This window comes from Bombyx mori, chromosome 21, assembly GCF_030269925.1.
Source record: "Bombyx mori chromosome 21, ASM3026992v2".
NCBI lineage: Eukaryota > Metazoa > Arthropoda > Insecta > Lepidoptera > Bombycidae > Bombyx > Bombyx mori.
Genome location: NC_085127.1, coordinates 10945287 through 10961811, shown reverse-complemented (window position 1 = coordinate 10961811; position 16525 = coordinate 10945287). Strand labels below are relative to the sequence as shown.

General features: G+C 37.5%; 2 protein-coding genes across 2 annotated transcripts; both read left to right on the top strand.

Moving 5' to 3' along the window:
- The first annotated feature begins 380 nt into the window (after positions 1–380).
- LOC119630100 (uncharacterized) lies at positions 381–6383 on the top strand. The gene is made up of 3 exons (XM_062674796.1): positions 381–2569; positions 3725–3795; positions 6234–6383. Exon 1 carries the CDS (start codon positions 381–383, stop codon positions 2094–2096), a length of 1716 nt encoding a protein of 571 aa, XP_062530780.1. The 3' UTR covers positions 2097–2569; positions 3725–3795; positions 6234–6383.
- Positions 6234–15600, top strand: LOC101744569 (T-complex protein 1 subunit gamma). Its single transcript, XM_004929655.3, has 12 exons — positions 6234–6382; positions 6456–6517; positions 6609–6785; positions 6912–7109; positions 7615–7739; positions 8239–8434; positions 9263–9417; positions 10016–10184; positions 10926–11018; positions 11934–12048; positions 13430–13605; positions 14474–15600. Exons 1-12 carry the CDS (start codon positions 6352–6354, stop codon positions 14597–14599), a joined length of 1623 nt encoding a protein of 540 aa, XP_004929712.1. The 5' UTR covers positions 6234–6351; the 3' UTR covers positions 14600–15600.
- The last annotated feature ends 925 nt before the right edge of the window (positions 15601–16525 follow it).

The following is a 16525-nucleotide window of genomic DNA, read 5'->3' as shown; positions in this document are numbered from 1 at the left end:
TCAATCCTCAGCACAGTCGCCTCTCTTTATGACCTAACGGTTGGGTTACTCCTGTTATCTTCCGCGCAAAGCTTCTCCTACAGAAGCTGTGGCTTCTAAAGTTAGAATGGGACGAACACACCCCTGTTGAAGTGCAGACAGAATGGAACCGCATATCACAGGATCTGCCCCAATTATCAACCCTTCGTTTGCCTCGCCTTATTTGTACAAACAAACTTAAGTCTACTTACTCGCTTCACGGGTTCGCAGACGCCTCAGAGGCAGGTTTTGCTGCCGTTATTTATCTCCATGAACTCGATGAGCACAGATGTGTCAACGTATACCTCGTAATTGCTAAATCACGAGTCGCACCCGTTAAAAATCGTCTTACCATCCCCAAGATGGAGTTATCTGCTGCAAGTCTCTTAACACAGCTTATGATGCGTGTCTCGACTCAATTGTTGTCCCATATTACCATAAAGCAACACATATGCTGGTCAGACAGTACCATTGTCCTAGCATGGCTAAACACACCTCCTCATAGACTTCAGGTCTTTGAAGCTAACAGAGTTGTCAAGATAACATCCAATCCAATCACCTCCACATGGAAACATGTTCCTACAAACCTGAACCCTGCAGACTGTGCGAGCAGGGGAATGTCTGCCCAGTCACTATCAGCTCATGATCTTTGGTGGTCTCCTAGCTGGCTGAAGGAGCCTCCTGACACCTGGCCCAAAATGCCTCCTGCTCTAGGCCACCATGCGCTACCAGGTCTGAAGCCCAAGAAAGTACCAGCTCATATAGCAGTTCCTGACCTCGACCTTGACTTGCTTACTCGATTCAGTTCTCTCGACAAGCTCGTTGGAGTGACAGCTTGCATAAAACGCTTTATTTTCAATTGTAGACACAACTCAACTGATAGGCGCTCTGGTTCCTTGACAGTTGGAGAACGTAGAGATGCTCTGTTATTCTGGGTTCGCTCTGTTCAACACAATGAGTTTGCGGAAGATATTTACCGTCTTCAGGCAGGCAAGATTTGTACCGTTCGACTTCAGCGTCTTTCACCCTTGATGAAAGATGATCTCTTGAGAGTTGGTGGTCGCCTCACTCATGCGCCAATAAGATACGATGCTCAGCATCCTCTCGTTCTGCCCAGCTCTAGCCCACTAGTTGATCTCATCATAGACCACTATCACAGAATAAACTGTCATCCTGGGGCTGACACATTACACGCTATCCTCCGTCAGCAGTTCTGGATACTCTCAGCACGTCGTGTCATCAGGCATCGCGTGTACAAATGCATTAGATGTTTCCGATATCGCGCTCAGGCCAGAGCTCCGATGATGGCTGATTTGCCCGCAGACAGGGTCACACCTCAGCTAGTATTTAGTCAGGTCTCTACAGATTTTGCTGGCCCGTTTCTCATTAAATCTAGTACTTTACGTAACGCCAAACTCATGAAGGCATACTTTTGTGTCTTTGTTTGCTTATCTACTAAGGCGGTTCACTTGGAACTCGTTTCGTCACTCAGCACTGAAGCGTTTCTTGCTGCAATGCAACGGTTTGTATCGCGTCGCGGTACTCCTACTCTTATCCGTTCTGACTGTGGCACAAATTATGTAGGAGCTAAGAATCATCTCATTGAGGTACAAGATTTTCTCGCGCAAAATAATGACACAATCACGCATAGGCTCGTTAATCAGCACATAACTTGGCTGCTCCAACCGCCCACGGGACCCTGGTTCGGGGGCCTTCATGAAATTGCGGTCAAGAGCACTAAGAAGTTACTTTATCATGTTATAGGTGAACAGCACCTCACGTTTGAAGAATTTTCCACACTTTTAACTCGAGTCGAGGCAGTACTTAATTCCAGACCTCTCTGTCCACTTTCGTCAGATCCCTCCGATTTTGAGCCACTAACAGCTGGCCACTTTCTTATTGGCCGTCCACTCACCGCTCTTCCTGAGCCATCTTTTGATGATAGGCCATTATCAGCTCTTAAGCGTTTTCAGCTCATCCAAGCTCTCTCTCAGCGTTTTTGGACTCTGTGGACCAAATCCTATCTCCATACCCTCCAAACCCGCTCCAAATGGCTTTCCACATCCTCACCTCCTTAAGTTGGAGAGCTCGTCCTCATCAAAGAGGACAATCAGCCCCCGCTGCAATGGAAACTTGGAAGGATTATCCGCACGTTACCCGGCAAGGATGGAGTGATCAGAGTCGTGGATTTGGACACGAAGCATGGAAGTCTGCGGAGACCTGTGTTCAAGTTAGCCAGGTTGCCGCTGGATTCAGCACATGAAGAAGTTCAGCCCCGGCCGCCCCAGGATGTTCGCGCGACAGCGCGACGTTTGTAAATGTTCGGCTCAACTCGGGTGCCGTCGCCCGTACGCACCCCGCACCTCTCATAACAGTGCGGTACATGACGGCACGCGGAGATACGCTCGTACGATATTGAGTAAATTGTGCGCGCGCGCCCTTCGTTATATACTAAGTAAAAGGTTGAGTGTGAACCGGTGAAAGGGTGTATGTGCCACCCATCGCAGAGGAACACCACTACGACCGTGATAGTGCCAGCATCAGCCTCCAAGTAAGTCCCGTTTTCCTACCTACCCTTTCGTATCCGCTCATTCTCCGCAGAGTTCATTTGCTCCCTTTCAGCTCATCAGCTCACGTTTAAGGTGACGCTCACCTGCGTCACCAATTGTTATCGATTATTTATTGAACCTTTAAAAACTTAAAATCTATAGACGTCGAACAACGTAAATATCGCCACTCACGTTGCGACATGAGTTCTAATTCTAAGGTCTCAGTTTTTACAGTACAACGGCTGCCCCACCTTTCAAACCGAAACTCATTACTGCTTCACAGTATTTATGCTGTACCTACCAGTGCGGACTCACAAGATGTCATACCACTAGTAATTACGCAAATTTAATTTTTTCTTGATTTGATTTTTATTGCACGATCCTTCACCGTGGAAGTCAATCGTGAACATTTGTTAAGTACGCGTTTCACCATAACAACTTGTAAGTACCTGCCATCGGGATTCGAACAGCGTTGCATCGCTTGATATCAACACACAAGGCGTCTTATCTTTTAGCCCACAACGAGTGTGGTTATTTTGACTGCTATATTGCCTAGTTTAAAATTAAATACACTATGAGGTGTTCTACGCGTTTCTAGGACTCTCCAGATTTATGCCGTTGTATAGATCTAACAAACCCAACGTGCAATCACAGCGATTCGGTTCGATTCAGCAGCTGGTAAAAACATTAGGTTGATAGACTTAACGATGGTTATTTGTTTTTCTTTTCTCATTATTTTGTAACATTATGATGTTGAACTTAAAATGGTTCTCCAACGTAATTTTAAATTATGTCTACAAACTTTCTCCGTTTAACAATAGATTAATAAAAGAAGTTTTAACAATCTATTATATTAAAATTCAATAAAATATTTCAATATCTTCAATTACTATACTGGCACCCACCCAGCGCTTCATTACAAGAGTGAGACTTGCACAAAAACAATACCTTATTCTTATTACAGCTGAACCTGACTGACGGCAGGGTGCTGTCCTCTATGCGATGATTTGCAAGCGAAGTAAATTGTCTCTTCGTAATAAGGTGACACTCTACAAAACTTGCACACGCCCGGTCATGACTTATCCAAGTGTAGTGTTCGCTCACGCGGCCCGCATTAATTTGAAAACCCTTCAAATTAACTAATCCCGTTTTTCAAGGACAGCCGTTGGAGCACCGTGGTTCGTGAGAAACGTAGATCTCCACGACGATCAGGATTCAGACTCCATCAGTAAGTATCTACAGTCCGCATCACCGTACCTGTAGAAATCGTCGCTTGCGACTTAGGGCTCGGCGAGTAAATTAACCCACAGTCCACCGAGTTTCCCGGCGGATCTTTTTTTTTTTATTGCTTAGATGGGTGGACGAGCTCACAGCCCACGTGGTGTTAAGTGGTTACTGGAGCCCATGGACATCTACAACATAAGTTCTAAGATCTCAGTATAGTTACAACGGCTGCCGCACCCTTCAAACCGAAACGCATTACTGCTTCACGGCAGAAATAGGCAGGGCGCTGGTACCTACCCGCGCGGACTCACAAGAGGTCCTACCACCCGTAGATTTCAGTGGATCGCGTTTTCGATCCAATGGTAGACACTGCGGAGCACTGCTCTCGCTGCCGGTCGTCATAACTCCGAATCTGAGCCTAATCTGGCCAGGCAACGCATAGGTCTGACAATTTTTTACTAAAAATATTATATGCGCCACCTACTGCAAGATGCATGAAATCAATTGAAATGTGTTTTAATCAGGAGAACACTGACATTTTTATGTAGACAAATTCATGTTGTTTCTTTTTAAGGCTAGATGGCGTTACGGAAGCTGAAGATTTTAGGTGCTTTACGAAATCAATTGAAATCTTCAATTGCTTTGTTTTATATTATTTTAAAATGCTGTTTTGCTTTTTGTTTTGTTACCTTGAATAACTTGTACTCCTTTTTTTAGTTTTACTACTCTTCTAGTTATAATTAATACTATTTAAGAAGGACTATTATAAAATGTGTAATTTATTTTTGTGAATGAAAATAATCTATTCTTAATATTTTTGAGAACACAAGAAGAAACATGCTTTTTCTTGTAATAATTTGCTCATTAATTTGAACGTTTAGTAATGATGACTTTTTATGTAAGCTTTTTTTTTTTTTTAAGAGATTTTATGACCTGGTAACTAAGACCTTTAAGTCATGTCTTATTTTACTTTAAATTCTTAATTTTATGAAAAATGATAATATGGAGTGAAATGAAATGAAGATGATTAATTTGAGACATTAATCAACTGGGATGAAATTTAATGAAACGAAATGATATGGGATGAAATATAATCGCAGTAAAATGGTGGTCATTTACTGAGATTTTTTCAGTGGACTTTTTGGAGGAACCCGAAAAGTTACGTCCAGCAGCTTTGTTTCATTTTCCCACATTTGTGCACTTTCACAGATATTAAACGGTTAATAAACCACCATTATTACACATTTAAACCTGAAGAAACACTAAATAGACAAAATAAAACAAATCACACAACTTCACTCCTCGCGTTCCCGCCAAAAAGTCTTTTATGTAAGCGTTTAACATCTGTCCATAGATTATACACTTAATATATTTACATCTGTCAAAGTGTACGAATTACTACGAATGAGGGGTTTAATATCGTTGAACGTGGGTTCCCGGATCAGACTTCACTGAAGTTTCAGCATAATGTATTGTACAGTAATTTATTTTATTTGCAGCACTGACATCGGAAAAAGACGATTGCCATGTTGAAAAAAAAATGAAATCCATTATTAAAAGCGGTACCTAGGTACTATGGAGGGTAGAGGTAAGGAGAACCGTCTCATATGGAGAAGCTTGAAAAAGTTTCCCACTTTCAGCACTAAATAACAGTTCAAAAGTCCTCCAGAATGGTTTTAGCATAGGCACAGGGTATGATATGAATTGAGTGGTTTTTAACTGATTGAAGTATGCTGAGTTAGGAAATTTAATATATTTAATGACTAGAGTAGTTAGCGACAGTGTAATATACAAGACCTCACATGTTTACGGAGTCCAAACTAATTTCGTCAATATAACCTAAAATTTTTGCTGTGGTGAAACGTGGAGACATCGATTGCATTTTCTTATCAGCTTTAAATAAAATACTTTTTGTGATTTTGTACCTTACAGTTCTTTTGTCCTTTTTTATTTCTCTATCTTATTCTAATATACTTCAACACCTTTCTTAAAATTTACCTGGTTGCTACTATGGCGCCACCCTTATTTAGCAGATTTTAACGGACACTTTTTCACAACAGAGACGGTTTCCTTACCTCTACCCTCCATACGGCTCACTGAATTTGTCTCCTCTTTTTTGATTTTCGGTTTTTATTTATTTTTAGTAACTTACTCGTCGTTTGTTCGTTAATGTTCGAATGTAAAAATTGTTTCTTCGTCTTTTATTTATTTATAATTAATTAAACAAATGATCACCTTTAAGTTGGCCCCTTTTATTAGATATCTTTATTTTTATTGCTCAAATCAATTTTGATCAATTATCGTTTGTTCGATGACTATTGGTGATTGTTCGATCATAAAAACAATTAAATTCCCAATTATTAATTATTTCATATCTAATAAGTAAAGCTTAAGTAGAAACTTTTTATTTTTTATGAAATGTAATCTATGGTTCTTTTTCAGTGTGGCAACTAAGATCAACACGCGATTTTCTTGTCTCTCATAAATTTGTCATTGGGCACCGATTTTCTGGAAGAAGTTTTTGTAATTTAAATAATAAAACACATTTAATTTTTTCAAAATGTATGGACAGCAACCTATATTAGTTCTCAGTGAGTATCTTAACACTTAAATATGATAAATTTATCAAGAAACACGTTCTAATTCATCATATTCGTTTCTCAGGCCAAAATACAAAACGTGAGTCCGGCCGGAAAGTTCAGCTTGAAAATATTAGTGCAGGAAAGGTATTTAAATTAAGAAACTTGAAAATATAAAAATTTTCACCATAAACTTGATTTAAAACGCGAAAAAAACCTGTACTTACTTTTGTTTTAGACCATAGCCGATGTTATAAGAACATGCCTCGGACCTCAGGCCATGTTAAAAATGTTAATGGACCCTATGGGAGGCATCGTGATGACCAACGATGGTAATGCTATACTCAGGGAAATCACAGTCCAACATCCAGCTGCAAAATCTATGATCGAAATCGCAAGGACCCAAGATGAAGAGGTTAGAAAATGATTTTTGTAGATAATCATGTACCATGATCTGTTAATGCCTAATATTAGTATTATTTATTTGAGTGTCTGTGTTGTATTGCATCTAATTATGAAATTGAGTCTTATCTATTTGAAGGTTGGAGATGGAACCACATCAGTCATAGTGCTAGCAGGAGAAATGTTGGCGATTGCAGAACCTTTCTTGACACAGAATATTCATCCAACAGTCATCATCAGAGAATACCGCCAAGCTTTAGAGGATGCTATAGTTCTGCTTCAAGACAAAATTTCAGTGCCTGTAGATTTGAATGATAGAGATAAGATGAAAGAAGTTGTAAGTAAAATAATAGTTTTAAGTAAATAGTTTGAAATCGTAAGTAAAATAGTTGATATAAACAAAATTAAATCATTACAGTCCCTGACTTGAAATACGCTTGCTACATGCTGCAACTTGTTGATAGTTGTGTTACAAATGATTGGACTGTAAAAATTAAAAAAATAAAAAAGTTTTTTCTAAAATAGGGGTAACAGTACTCTATACTTTATAGTTTATACTTTATTTTCCTTGGGGAGTGTTTTATGGAATTATTTGGGACAATCCCATGATATTTTTACCACTGCACTGCCTATCACCAAACCAGAATTCTTCCAAACAACTATGTTATGTAAAATGCAACTATGGATTGGGCTATTTTCAGTCTTTGAGTGATATAGCATGGTCTTATTCAATTGACATTTGAGGAGAATCCTCAGCTGAAGACCGGTGCTTGACTATGTCATTGCATCATATGTATTGTTGATATCCATTATTTGGCAATAAATTTAAAATTTATTAACAGATTCGTTCATGTGTTGGAACAAAGTACATCGGTCGTTGGGCAGATCTTGCCGTAGACATTGCTCTTGATGCGGTTAATACTGTTACTGTGAATGATAATGGCAGAATTGAGGTTGACATTAAAAAGTAAGTATTACACATTTTTATACAGAAAAGCAAAATAATTTCACAAAAGCTACAACTTGATATCAAAGGCTTATAATAAATATACTGACTGACTCTGGCTGGGATACAGTTGCTAAATATATCACCAATGTGATGGTCAAGGTATACCATTGATTGTAGTTTATATAACAGTTCACAAAGTAAGGATATATCAAGGAATCATTTTTGACAACAAATACCAGATGTGATAAAATAGAAAAAAAAAAATACCTTGACAATTAGAAATAGAGTTAAAGTTGACACCTTGGCCAAAATCAGCTAAGGAGAGTAGATGAAGTAGTGTGTACTATGATATAAGAGTGTAAAAAAATGAAACAAAAAAGGACCAAAATGAAGTATCTGCGTAGTTAATGAAATGAAGATAGTATTTTGTATGTGACACAATATATATTTTTTTATCATTGTCTTCTTAAACTTACCACATATGTCTCAAAATACAATTTTAATAAATCATTTACAGTTATGCAAAAGTGGAAAAGATCCCAGGTGGCACAGTTGAAGAGTCTCGTGTACTCAGCGGTGTTATGTTCAACAAGGATGTAACCCATCCAAAGATGAGGAGGTATATTGAAAATCCGCGCATTATCCTGTTGGATTGCCCACTTGAATACAAAAAGGGAGAGAGTCAGACCAACATTGAGATTATGGGTGAACAGGTAAATAATACTGTGCAAGTTTTATACTTTAAAATTACTAATTGGACCCATTAATTCAATACAAATGAGACTATGTCCTCATGTCTTTGTGGTGGAATTCATGTACCAACACCTAGCCAACATTTGATTGGCTGACATGGGTTGTAGGTTTGCCAATTTAAACCAAAAAAAGAAGAGTAATTCGAAAAACAAAAAGATTGAGAAATTCCTTCCATTGCGAGTACATGCATTATGATATTGGCCATCTTTACATGAAGTTTAAGTTACATTAATCAAAGTGACATGGAATATTACAATGTCTGACAAAGACATTTGTATGTTGAATAAAAACAATGGTTGATATGGCAGTGTCTTTTTAAATTTCTGATCTGACATTAAAGTGGTTGCCACAATACCCAGTGAATAATTTTTGTTGTGTAATTGCCAATGGGTAGTTAGTGTCTATGGAAAATTCCTGATTTCTAGACTTATTATATTGAATACTAGCTGATCCGGCAAACTTCGTAGTGCCTCAATCTATAAGTAAAAGACCTAAATTTTTGTATAAAATAAACTTAAAACAAACAAAAGGAATCCGTCCGACGGAAGACACATCAAAGGAAAAACAAAATAGTTATTTTTATTTAATTCCGAGTATTTTCATATTTATATACCTTTTAAACCTTCTCTGGACTTCCACAAATAATTCAAGATCGAAATTAGCCAAATGGGTCCAGCCGTTCTCGACTTTTAGCGATACTAACGAACAGCAATTCATTTTTATATATATACATAGATTAGAATGTAGAATTTGACTGATCATAACGAACATGATTTTATTTATTATAGGACTTCACTAAACTGCTACAACTAGAAGAGGAACATGTACAGCGTCAATGTGAAGAAATTATTGCACTTAAACCAGATATTGTCTTTACCGAAAAGGGAGTTTCAGATCTTGCACAACATTACCTTGTTAAGGCTGGAATTACTGCTATCCGCAGGTATGTATTTTCACATTGTATAATATGTGAATAAAGCCTTCTTTGTTTTGTTTCATTGTGACTGATGTGCTGCTTTAATAAAAGGGTAGTAATAATTTAACACATTTTTGGAGGTAGTAAGTACCACACTAACTAGTGGTATCTCTTATTTTGAGCATGCTATCATTATGTCTTGTAACTATAAATAATACTATGTCTAATAATAATGTAATGTAGTAATAATAATGTAATGTAGTAATAATAATGTAATGTAGTAACAATAATGTAACTATAACACAGTAAATCACCATGCTTTCTGATTATAAAGATATTCTGGTACATTTGACGCATGTACATTCTGGTACATTTGAGACTATGACTTGATAGATGACCTATGTGGAGGGTGCAGTGAGGGTTTGAGGTTTATGCAGATCATAAAACTCACACACTCGTAACCACTTAACATTCAATCAACTATTTCCGCTTTGTGAGCAATAAACTAAATTTTCGATATGATTGGATAGAATTATTGAGTTCAGTTCTGTATTTGCCATTACAGTATTGAGCAGACACCTTTAAAGTTTTATTTCTCAGTTTAATTAATTGAAAATCATTCTAGACTCCGTAAAACGGACAACAACCGTCTAGCGCGGGCGTGTGGAGCAACAATTGTCAACCGTACTGAGGAACTCAAGGAATCCGATGTCGGCACTGGAGCTGGACTGTTTGAGATCAAGAAGATCGGAGATGAATATTTCACTTTTGTCACTGAATGCAAGAACCCCAAGGTACTAAATTAATTATATTTAAATCACTAATCTGCTCACATTCTGCTGTGATTATCATTACTTGTATGTAAGACATAGATTTCTTGAAACTATTCACTTACCACCTGTCATGTCTTGGTACTGTAAAATAATTATTCCCTGAAGTACCAGCTACAGCTACCAAGTCTCAAAACAATTGAAGAAGTGCATTAAGAATGTATGGAAGAAAAACACACAAACACTTAAATAGTAGATGTTATTACTACTTCATCTTTTTTTTTAAAATAAACTCACTATTAAACAGTGTTTAATATGTTTGGCGATTCTTAATGCATCAAACATGATAACAGTGAGTGTTAAATTGTCTGGTTAAATAATAAAGGACGATGACAACATTGATGTTGATGTCTGTGGGTTGCAATCCCTTAACATGAGACGAGAGCTCGTTCACCTATCTAAACAATAAAAAAGAGCATCAATGACCTACTGAGGACAGTGCAGCGTAAATTACCTTGATTAATAGTATTGTTGTTGTTGTCCTAGGATACCCCGCTAGTACATAGGGCTCTCACAAGTTGTCTCCACTTTACCCTGTCTTGCGCTTGCTCCTTGACCTGGAGTGATTAATAGTATACCTAACAATAATTTCATAGTATTACAATAATAGTTTAACGATATGCATTTTCTCCTCTCAACTATTAAAATGAATATAGAAAATGAGTAAAATAAAATGGAATAATAATCTAAAAATACATTTTGAAGGCATGCACAATATTACTCCGTGGTGCTTCTAAGGATGTCCTGAATGAGATTGAAAGGAATCTTCAAGACGCTTTACACGTCGCCAAGAATTTGGTAAGTGTATTGACACATTATCTATCTACTGTATATGAATTTGCATTTTTTTTTCGAATCGTATATTCGATTAAGAAATCATTGGTTTAAAAAAAATACAATCTTTCTTATTTTATATAATTATATAAAGTCATTGTATGATTAAAAAAAGAGAGAACTAAGACATTTGGTAATTCCAATAAATGTCCACATTTAAAAGTATGATTGATTTTCAAAATGTAATACAAAACAAATATAAGTGTTAATTTATTATTTTAAATGCCCATTCTGTCCTAATGATTTTAAACAGAACTCATACTAGAGATACGTTATTAGTTAGTACTTAGGGTAAATATAATTATTTTGTGTACTTAAAATGAAGTTGTTTAATATTGTTATTCATTTTCTTACTATTGCAGAATTAATATCTATACATATAAATAAAATTGGAGTGTCTGTTTGTAATATTGAAATAGCCTCTTTTTACTACATACATATGAATATATATACGGTACATATACCAAAATAACATTTTTTACAATTTTTGTCTGTCTGTCTGACTGTTCCGGCTAATCTTTGGAACGACTGGACTGATATTGACGGGACTTTCACGGATAGGTAGCTGATGATATAAGGAGTAACTTAGGCTACTTTTTTTAGACTAGCTCCGCCCCGCGGCCTCACCCGCAGTTATTGTCGTACCGCGCCAAACATGGCGGGACTCGCCTATCAATAATAAAATTTAATGTTTCCGAAGCGAAGCGAGGGCGGGTCGCTAGTTATAATTAAAAAGGTTGTTTATTTTACCTTTTTTTTTACAGAATTTTTTGAAGTGGTAGAATTAAATTGCCCATATTATGATATCGATATATCCATCATGTACAAATACATAATGATGGTATTGAAATTGATTATAATATAATGTTGTGCGTGCAGGTGGTGTCGCCGCGGCTGGTGGCGGGGGGCGGCGCCGCGGAGATGGCCGTGTCCAGCGCGCTGTCGCACCGCGCCGCGCACAACACGCCCTACAGGGCCGTCGCCACCGCGCTCGGTACTAGCACCCCGCTGTATACCTATGCTTAGCTAATAATATATAGTACAGTACACTGTGAACGTGTCCATAACAACGTATGCGCTATGAAAGAAGCTTCAAGCGGCCTACGCACGACCCTAAAATCAGTGGCGATATCGGGACGGCAGTGGTGGGGATAATCGTCGTGAGCTCGCCCCAGCGATTTTTAGAGTTTATGGTAAACAATAAAAATCGGGTTACGATTTGATTATACACGAGGTGATTTAGGGTCTTCCCCACCACTGTCCCGATATCGCAACCGACGTTACGAAACATATTATACGACATACGATTTAAGGATCAAATTCAAATGACAAGCTATTATTCACTGGGCTGAAGCGGTGCCGTTGCAGTGCTTGCATAGTGTGCCATGACCCTTACTCAAACCTTTAAAGGCGGAAGATCCTCAAAACAACTGGCATATACAGATCTAATCAATCTGCTTAGTTTGATCCTCGCATATTCTGCCAATATCATGGCCGATTTTTATGAACTTCATTACGATCAGTGAATGATAAAATTATATTTACATTTTTGTATTGTAGATAATGCGAACACAACAATAATTCTGATTTTTTTCAATACTAGAAGTAAATAGGAAAAATTTAAGTTTAATATTTAGAATATGAATCTCTAGAGATTTTAATACTTGCAGGCTGCACTGCGCTCAGAACGTTACGTAATGCCAGAGTTCCGCGTGCTTAGTGCGAGTTTCTTAACGTTCTCGATGGCGTAAAAGTTAACCCAATTTTGTATGCAGTTGGAACAGCGCCCCTAGCGGCAAACGTACGCAAACGATTTCATACAAACATGAGTTAACTTTTACGCTATCGAGAACGTTAAAAAATTCGCACTGAAGGCGGTTGGCACATAAAACTTGAACTGACCATTAGAATTTGTATTTTATTTTTATTTTTTAAGGGATTTTATGACTTGGTAACTAAGACCTTTAAGTCATATCTTATTTTAATTTATATTCATAATTGTATGAAAAATGATAATATGGAGTGAAATGAAATGAAATAAAATTAAGATGATTAATTTGAGATCAACTGGGATGAAATGAAATGAAATGAGATGAGATGATATGGGATGAAATATAATCTCAGTAAAATGATGGTCGTTTACTGACATTTTTTCCAGTGGACTTTTTGGAGGATCCCGAGAAGTTATGTCCAGCGGCTTTGTTACATTTTCCCACATTTGTGCACTTTCACAGATATTAAACAGTTAATAAACCACCGTTATTACACATTTAAACCTGAAGAAACACTAAATAGACAAAATAAAACAAATCACACAACTTCACTACTCGCGTTCCCGCCAAAAAGTCTCTCGAATTTGTATAATTGTGTTGCAGAGATAATACCGCGCACGCTGGCGCAGAACTGCGGCGCCAACACCATCCGCACGCTCACGGCGCTGCGGGCGCGCCACGCCGCCGGACTCGCCTCCGCCGGCATCGACGGCGAGACCGGCGAGATCGTCGACATGGCCGTCAAGGGGATCTGGGAGCCGCTCGCCGTTAAACTGCAGGTCCGTAGACCACACCATCCTGCATCTATGCACTGTAGCCTTCCCGGCTAGGTACCGCGGTTCTGCCTACTTCTGCCGCGAATCAGTTTTGAGTACCAGTTTGAAGGCTGAAGCGGTCGTTTTACAATACAATTGAAACTTAACTTTAGATCTTAATAGCTTTATCATCAAGACGTCAATAGGGATCAAAATTATTTAAGTTGTATGCAATAGACGCCATATTCAATGAGACAGACAAAATATATAACTAAAATGAATACATATAATGACTTACAATAAACAAAAAACGCCAACGCTTCATAACAATTACTATAGTGTATATCAAAATAACAAATAGGTCGCCAGGTTTTTCTCCCATTTTTATCGCAGACGAAGCCTATACGGATCTCCTAAGAGCTTTTTTTTTACCTACCTACCTGAGAGCCTTGAAAGGCTATTTCAGCGTAACCTTAACTAGTAGGTGAGCTCACGGGGCTCAAACCTGACGACGATGCTAACGCGAACCCTAGCAAGAGCCGTGCTTCGCAGAATCTACCGCCGGATCGGAAACGCGACCCACTGAGAAGATCCGGCGAGAAACTCAGTGGGCTGTGTCTGAGGGTTAATTTACTCGTCAAGCCCTTCGTCGCAAGCAACTGGTTCGACGAGAACGGTGACCGGTGACCTCCTAAGAGCGAGTGATCACCGTTCCTTATTAAAATGACAAATGCCATGCCGTTGCCTAACACTTCCTTAATTTGTTCGTTTGTTTCATGAGCGGCGCTCTGATACAATTAGCCTCCGAATACACGATGAATACGACGAATCTTTTATGCTATTAAAAAATGAAACATTAAGATATAACATTAAAATGAAATTCGTACTGCAGGTGTACAAAACAGCCGTCGAAACAGCGATCCTGCTGTTGAGGATCGACGACATCGTGTCGGGCTCCAAGAAGAACAAGAACAACGAGCCCGCGGCGCCGGCCGAGATGGCCGCACAAGAAAACTAACTTACATAATATTATTAGCATTTAAGCTCGCTTTTGGGACTAATCTTGACCGTAGTTCAGCAGATGTCATTCAAATTACACGGTCTTGGGCAGTCTGTTCTAACTCTTCCCACGTCATACCCAAGACCCCTAGCTCCTGCTCCACCGAGCAACGCCAAGTTGCTCTGGGGCGGCCTCTCTTCCTTTTTCCAGACACTTTCCAGGTCAGTGCTCTCTTTGATTTATAGATTTGGAGAGAACTTAACGGTAGAAAGCGGCCTGGTTCTGCTCCTGGCATTGCTGAAGTCCATGGGCTCTCCTCTGCCTACAAGGGCCATAAAAAATATCTTTTTCTTACCCTTATCCCAATATCCAAATATATTATGTCTTTTGAATATCAATTTGATTTTTTTAGTTTAAACCGACCAAATTGTGAGTTAAATTGTCAGTCAGGATAATTAGTTTGTCATCGGTGTTGTTTTTTTTTCATTAATTCAAGGTTCACAGGAATTCAATAAAATATTTTTAATGTTACTTTCAGTTCTAAGTTCAGTAATGTGAAAACCGATATGAATTGTTATATTTCGATCAGTTAATATTTGATTTATGAGTTTAGCAAATATCATGTTCAAAAATTACTTAGTCTTGTTTTGACGGATTGAGTGTGCACTGCTGAAATACGTTAAATTTTGACACTGGCAACATTTCATCGACAGTTCAGCCGAGAATTTCAAGTTATGTCCCAAAGGATTTAGAATTTCTATCGCTAGCTAACTATTTGTTTAATAATCTTAACTACGGGAAGTGAGACCGATCACAAATGCTTGTCTTATATTTTTGTCTTATAATTACAATGTCTTATTTATGATAATGTATTTTGAAAAAGTTGTCTTTTTTTTTTCGGATTATAGTTTAGTTTTGTCTGGCGCTGACTAGTGTTAGTGTCGTCAGCACCGTGAGCATTTTATTTTCTTGGAATCTTAATATGTAACAAAAGTATTAAACATTTTATAAACTAAAAATTTGTTTTATTTATGAACCCTTGAATCGATAGGCAGCAACTTTGCTCTGTTGCCGAAATTGTAAATGTCTTTTTGTTTACCACTTCTAATTTCCCAAATTTGTGGTAGGGGTAAATTCACATTGATAGGAACAACAATCCTATGATTTGATTGAGTGTTTTAGTAAGTGGGGTAGACACCCAGTGGTGGATTTACACTAGGGGCAGTCGGGGCAAGTGCCCAGGGTGGCAAAATTTTGAAAATAAAAATATATTTTTTAGTCTGATATTGCTCAATATAATCAATTTATTAATAATTTTCTGTTTATAAATAATTTTCTGTTTAATTGATAATTCAACAAATTCAGTTCATTCATTATTTGTGAATTATAATTTTGGCACTTTTGGAAAAAATAATAATCAAAATGATTTAATCAATTTATTTTCTTGGAAATTTAAAATAACTAATGTTCCCGCATTAGTCGAGATTCGACTATAATTAATTGAAATTATATGTTTCAACAGACTACACTATAGACAAATACTCGTAATATTAAAGATAAACAATATTAGCCTATTCTCAATTTGACTGCAGACTTTATAATAACAAAAGTTTGACAATAAACTAAGAGTATATGTTACTGTGTCAAAGACATGGTAGTGTAATGTTTTCTTTATTGGTTTAATGTATCTTGCATTATTTCAAAAAGTTAGCATTGTGAACTTCTCTATATTCTCTATATGTGGAAAATTTCATACTCCTCCATCCGCGCATTTTTTGTAAAAAGGGATACAGTTTTTGCTTCACGTATTAATGAATAGATAATAGATTTTTCTATTTTCTGTAATTTAAGAAATTTAATTAGTTTTTTATGTAAAATTATTAATTATGACCCACCCTTAGTGCCAAATTTATAATTGTTTGAAAAAAAAAAAAACAAATATTT

What these genes read in the sequence shown, in the direction of transcription:
- LOC101744569 (XM_004929655.3), top strand. Translation starts at nt 6,352, where the DNA reads ATGTATGGACAGCAACCTATATTAGTTCTCA. An exon ending in TTGAGATTATGGGTGAACAG is followed by an intron (nt 8,435 to 9,262) that starts GTAAATAATACT and finishes TATTTATTATAG; the next exon opens with GACTTCACTAAACTGCTACA. An exon ending in GGCCGTCGCCACCGCGCTCG is followed by an intron (nt 12,049 to 13,429) that starts GTACTAGCACCC and finishes ATTGTGTTGCAG; the next exon opens with AGATAATACCGCGCACGCTG.
- LOC119630100 (XM_062674796.1), top strand. Translation starts at nt 381, where the DNA reads ATGGAGTTATCTGCTGCAAGTCTCTTAACACAGCTTATGATGCGTGTC.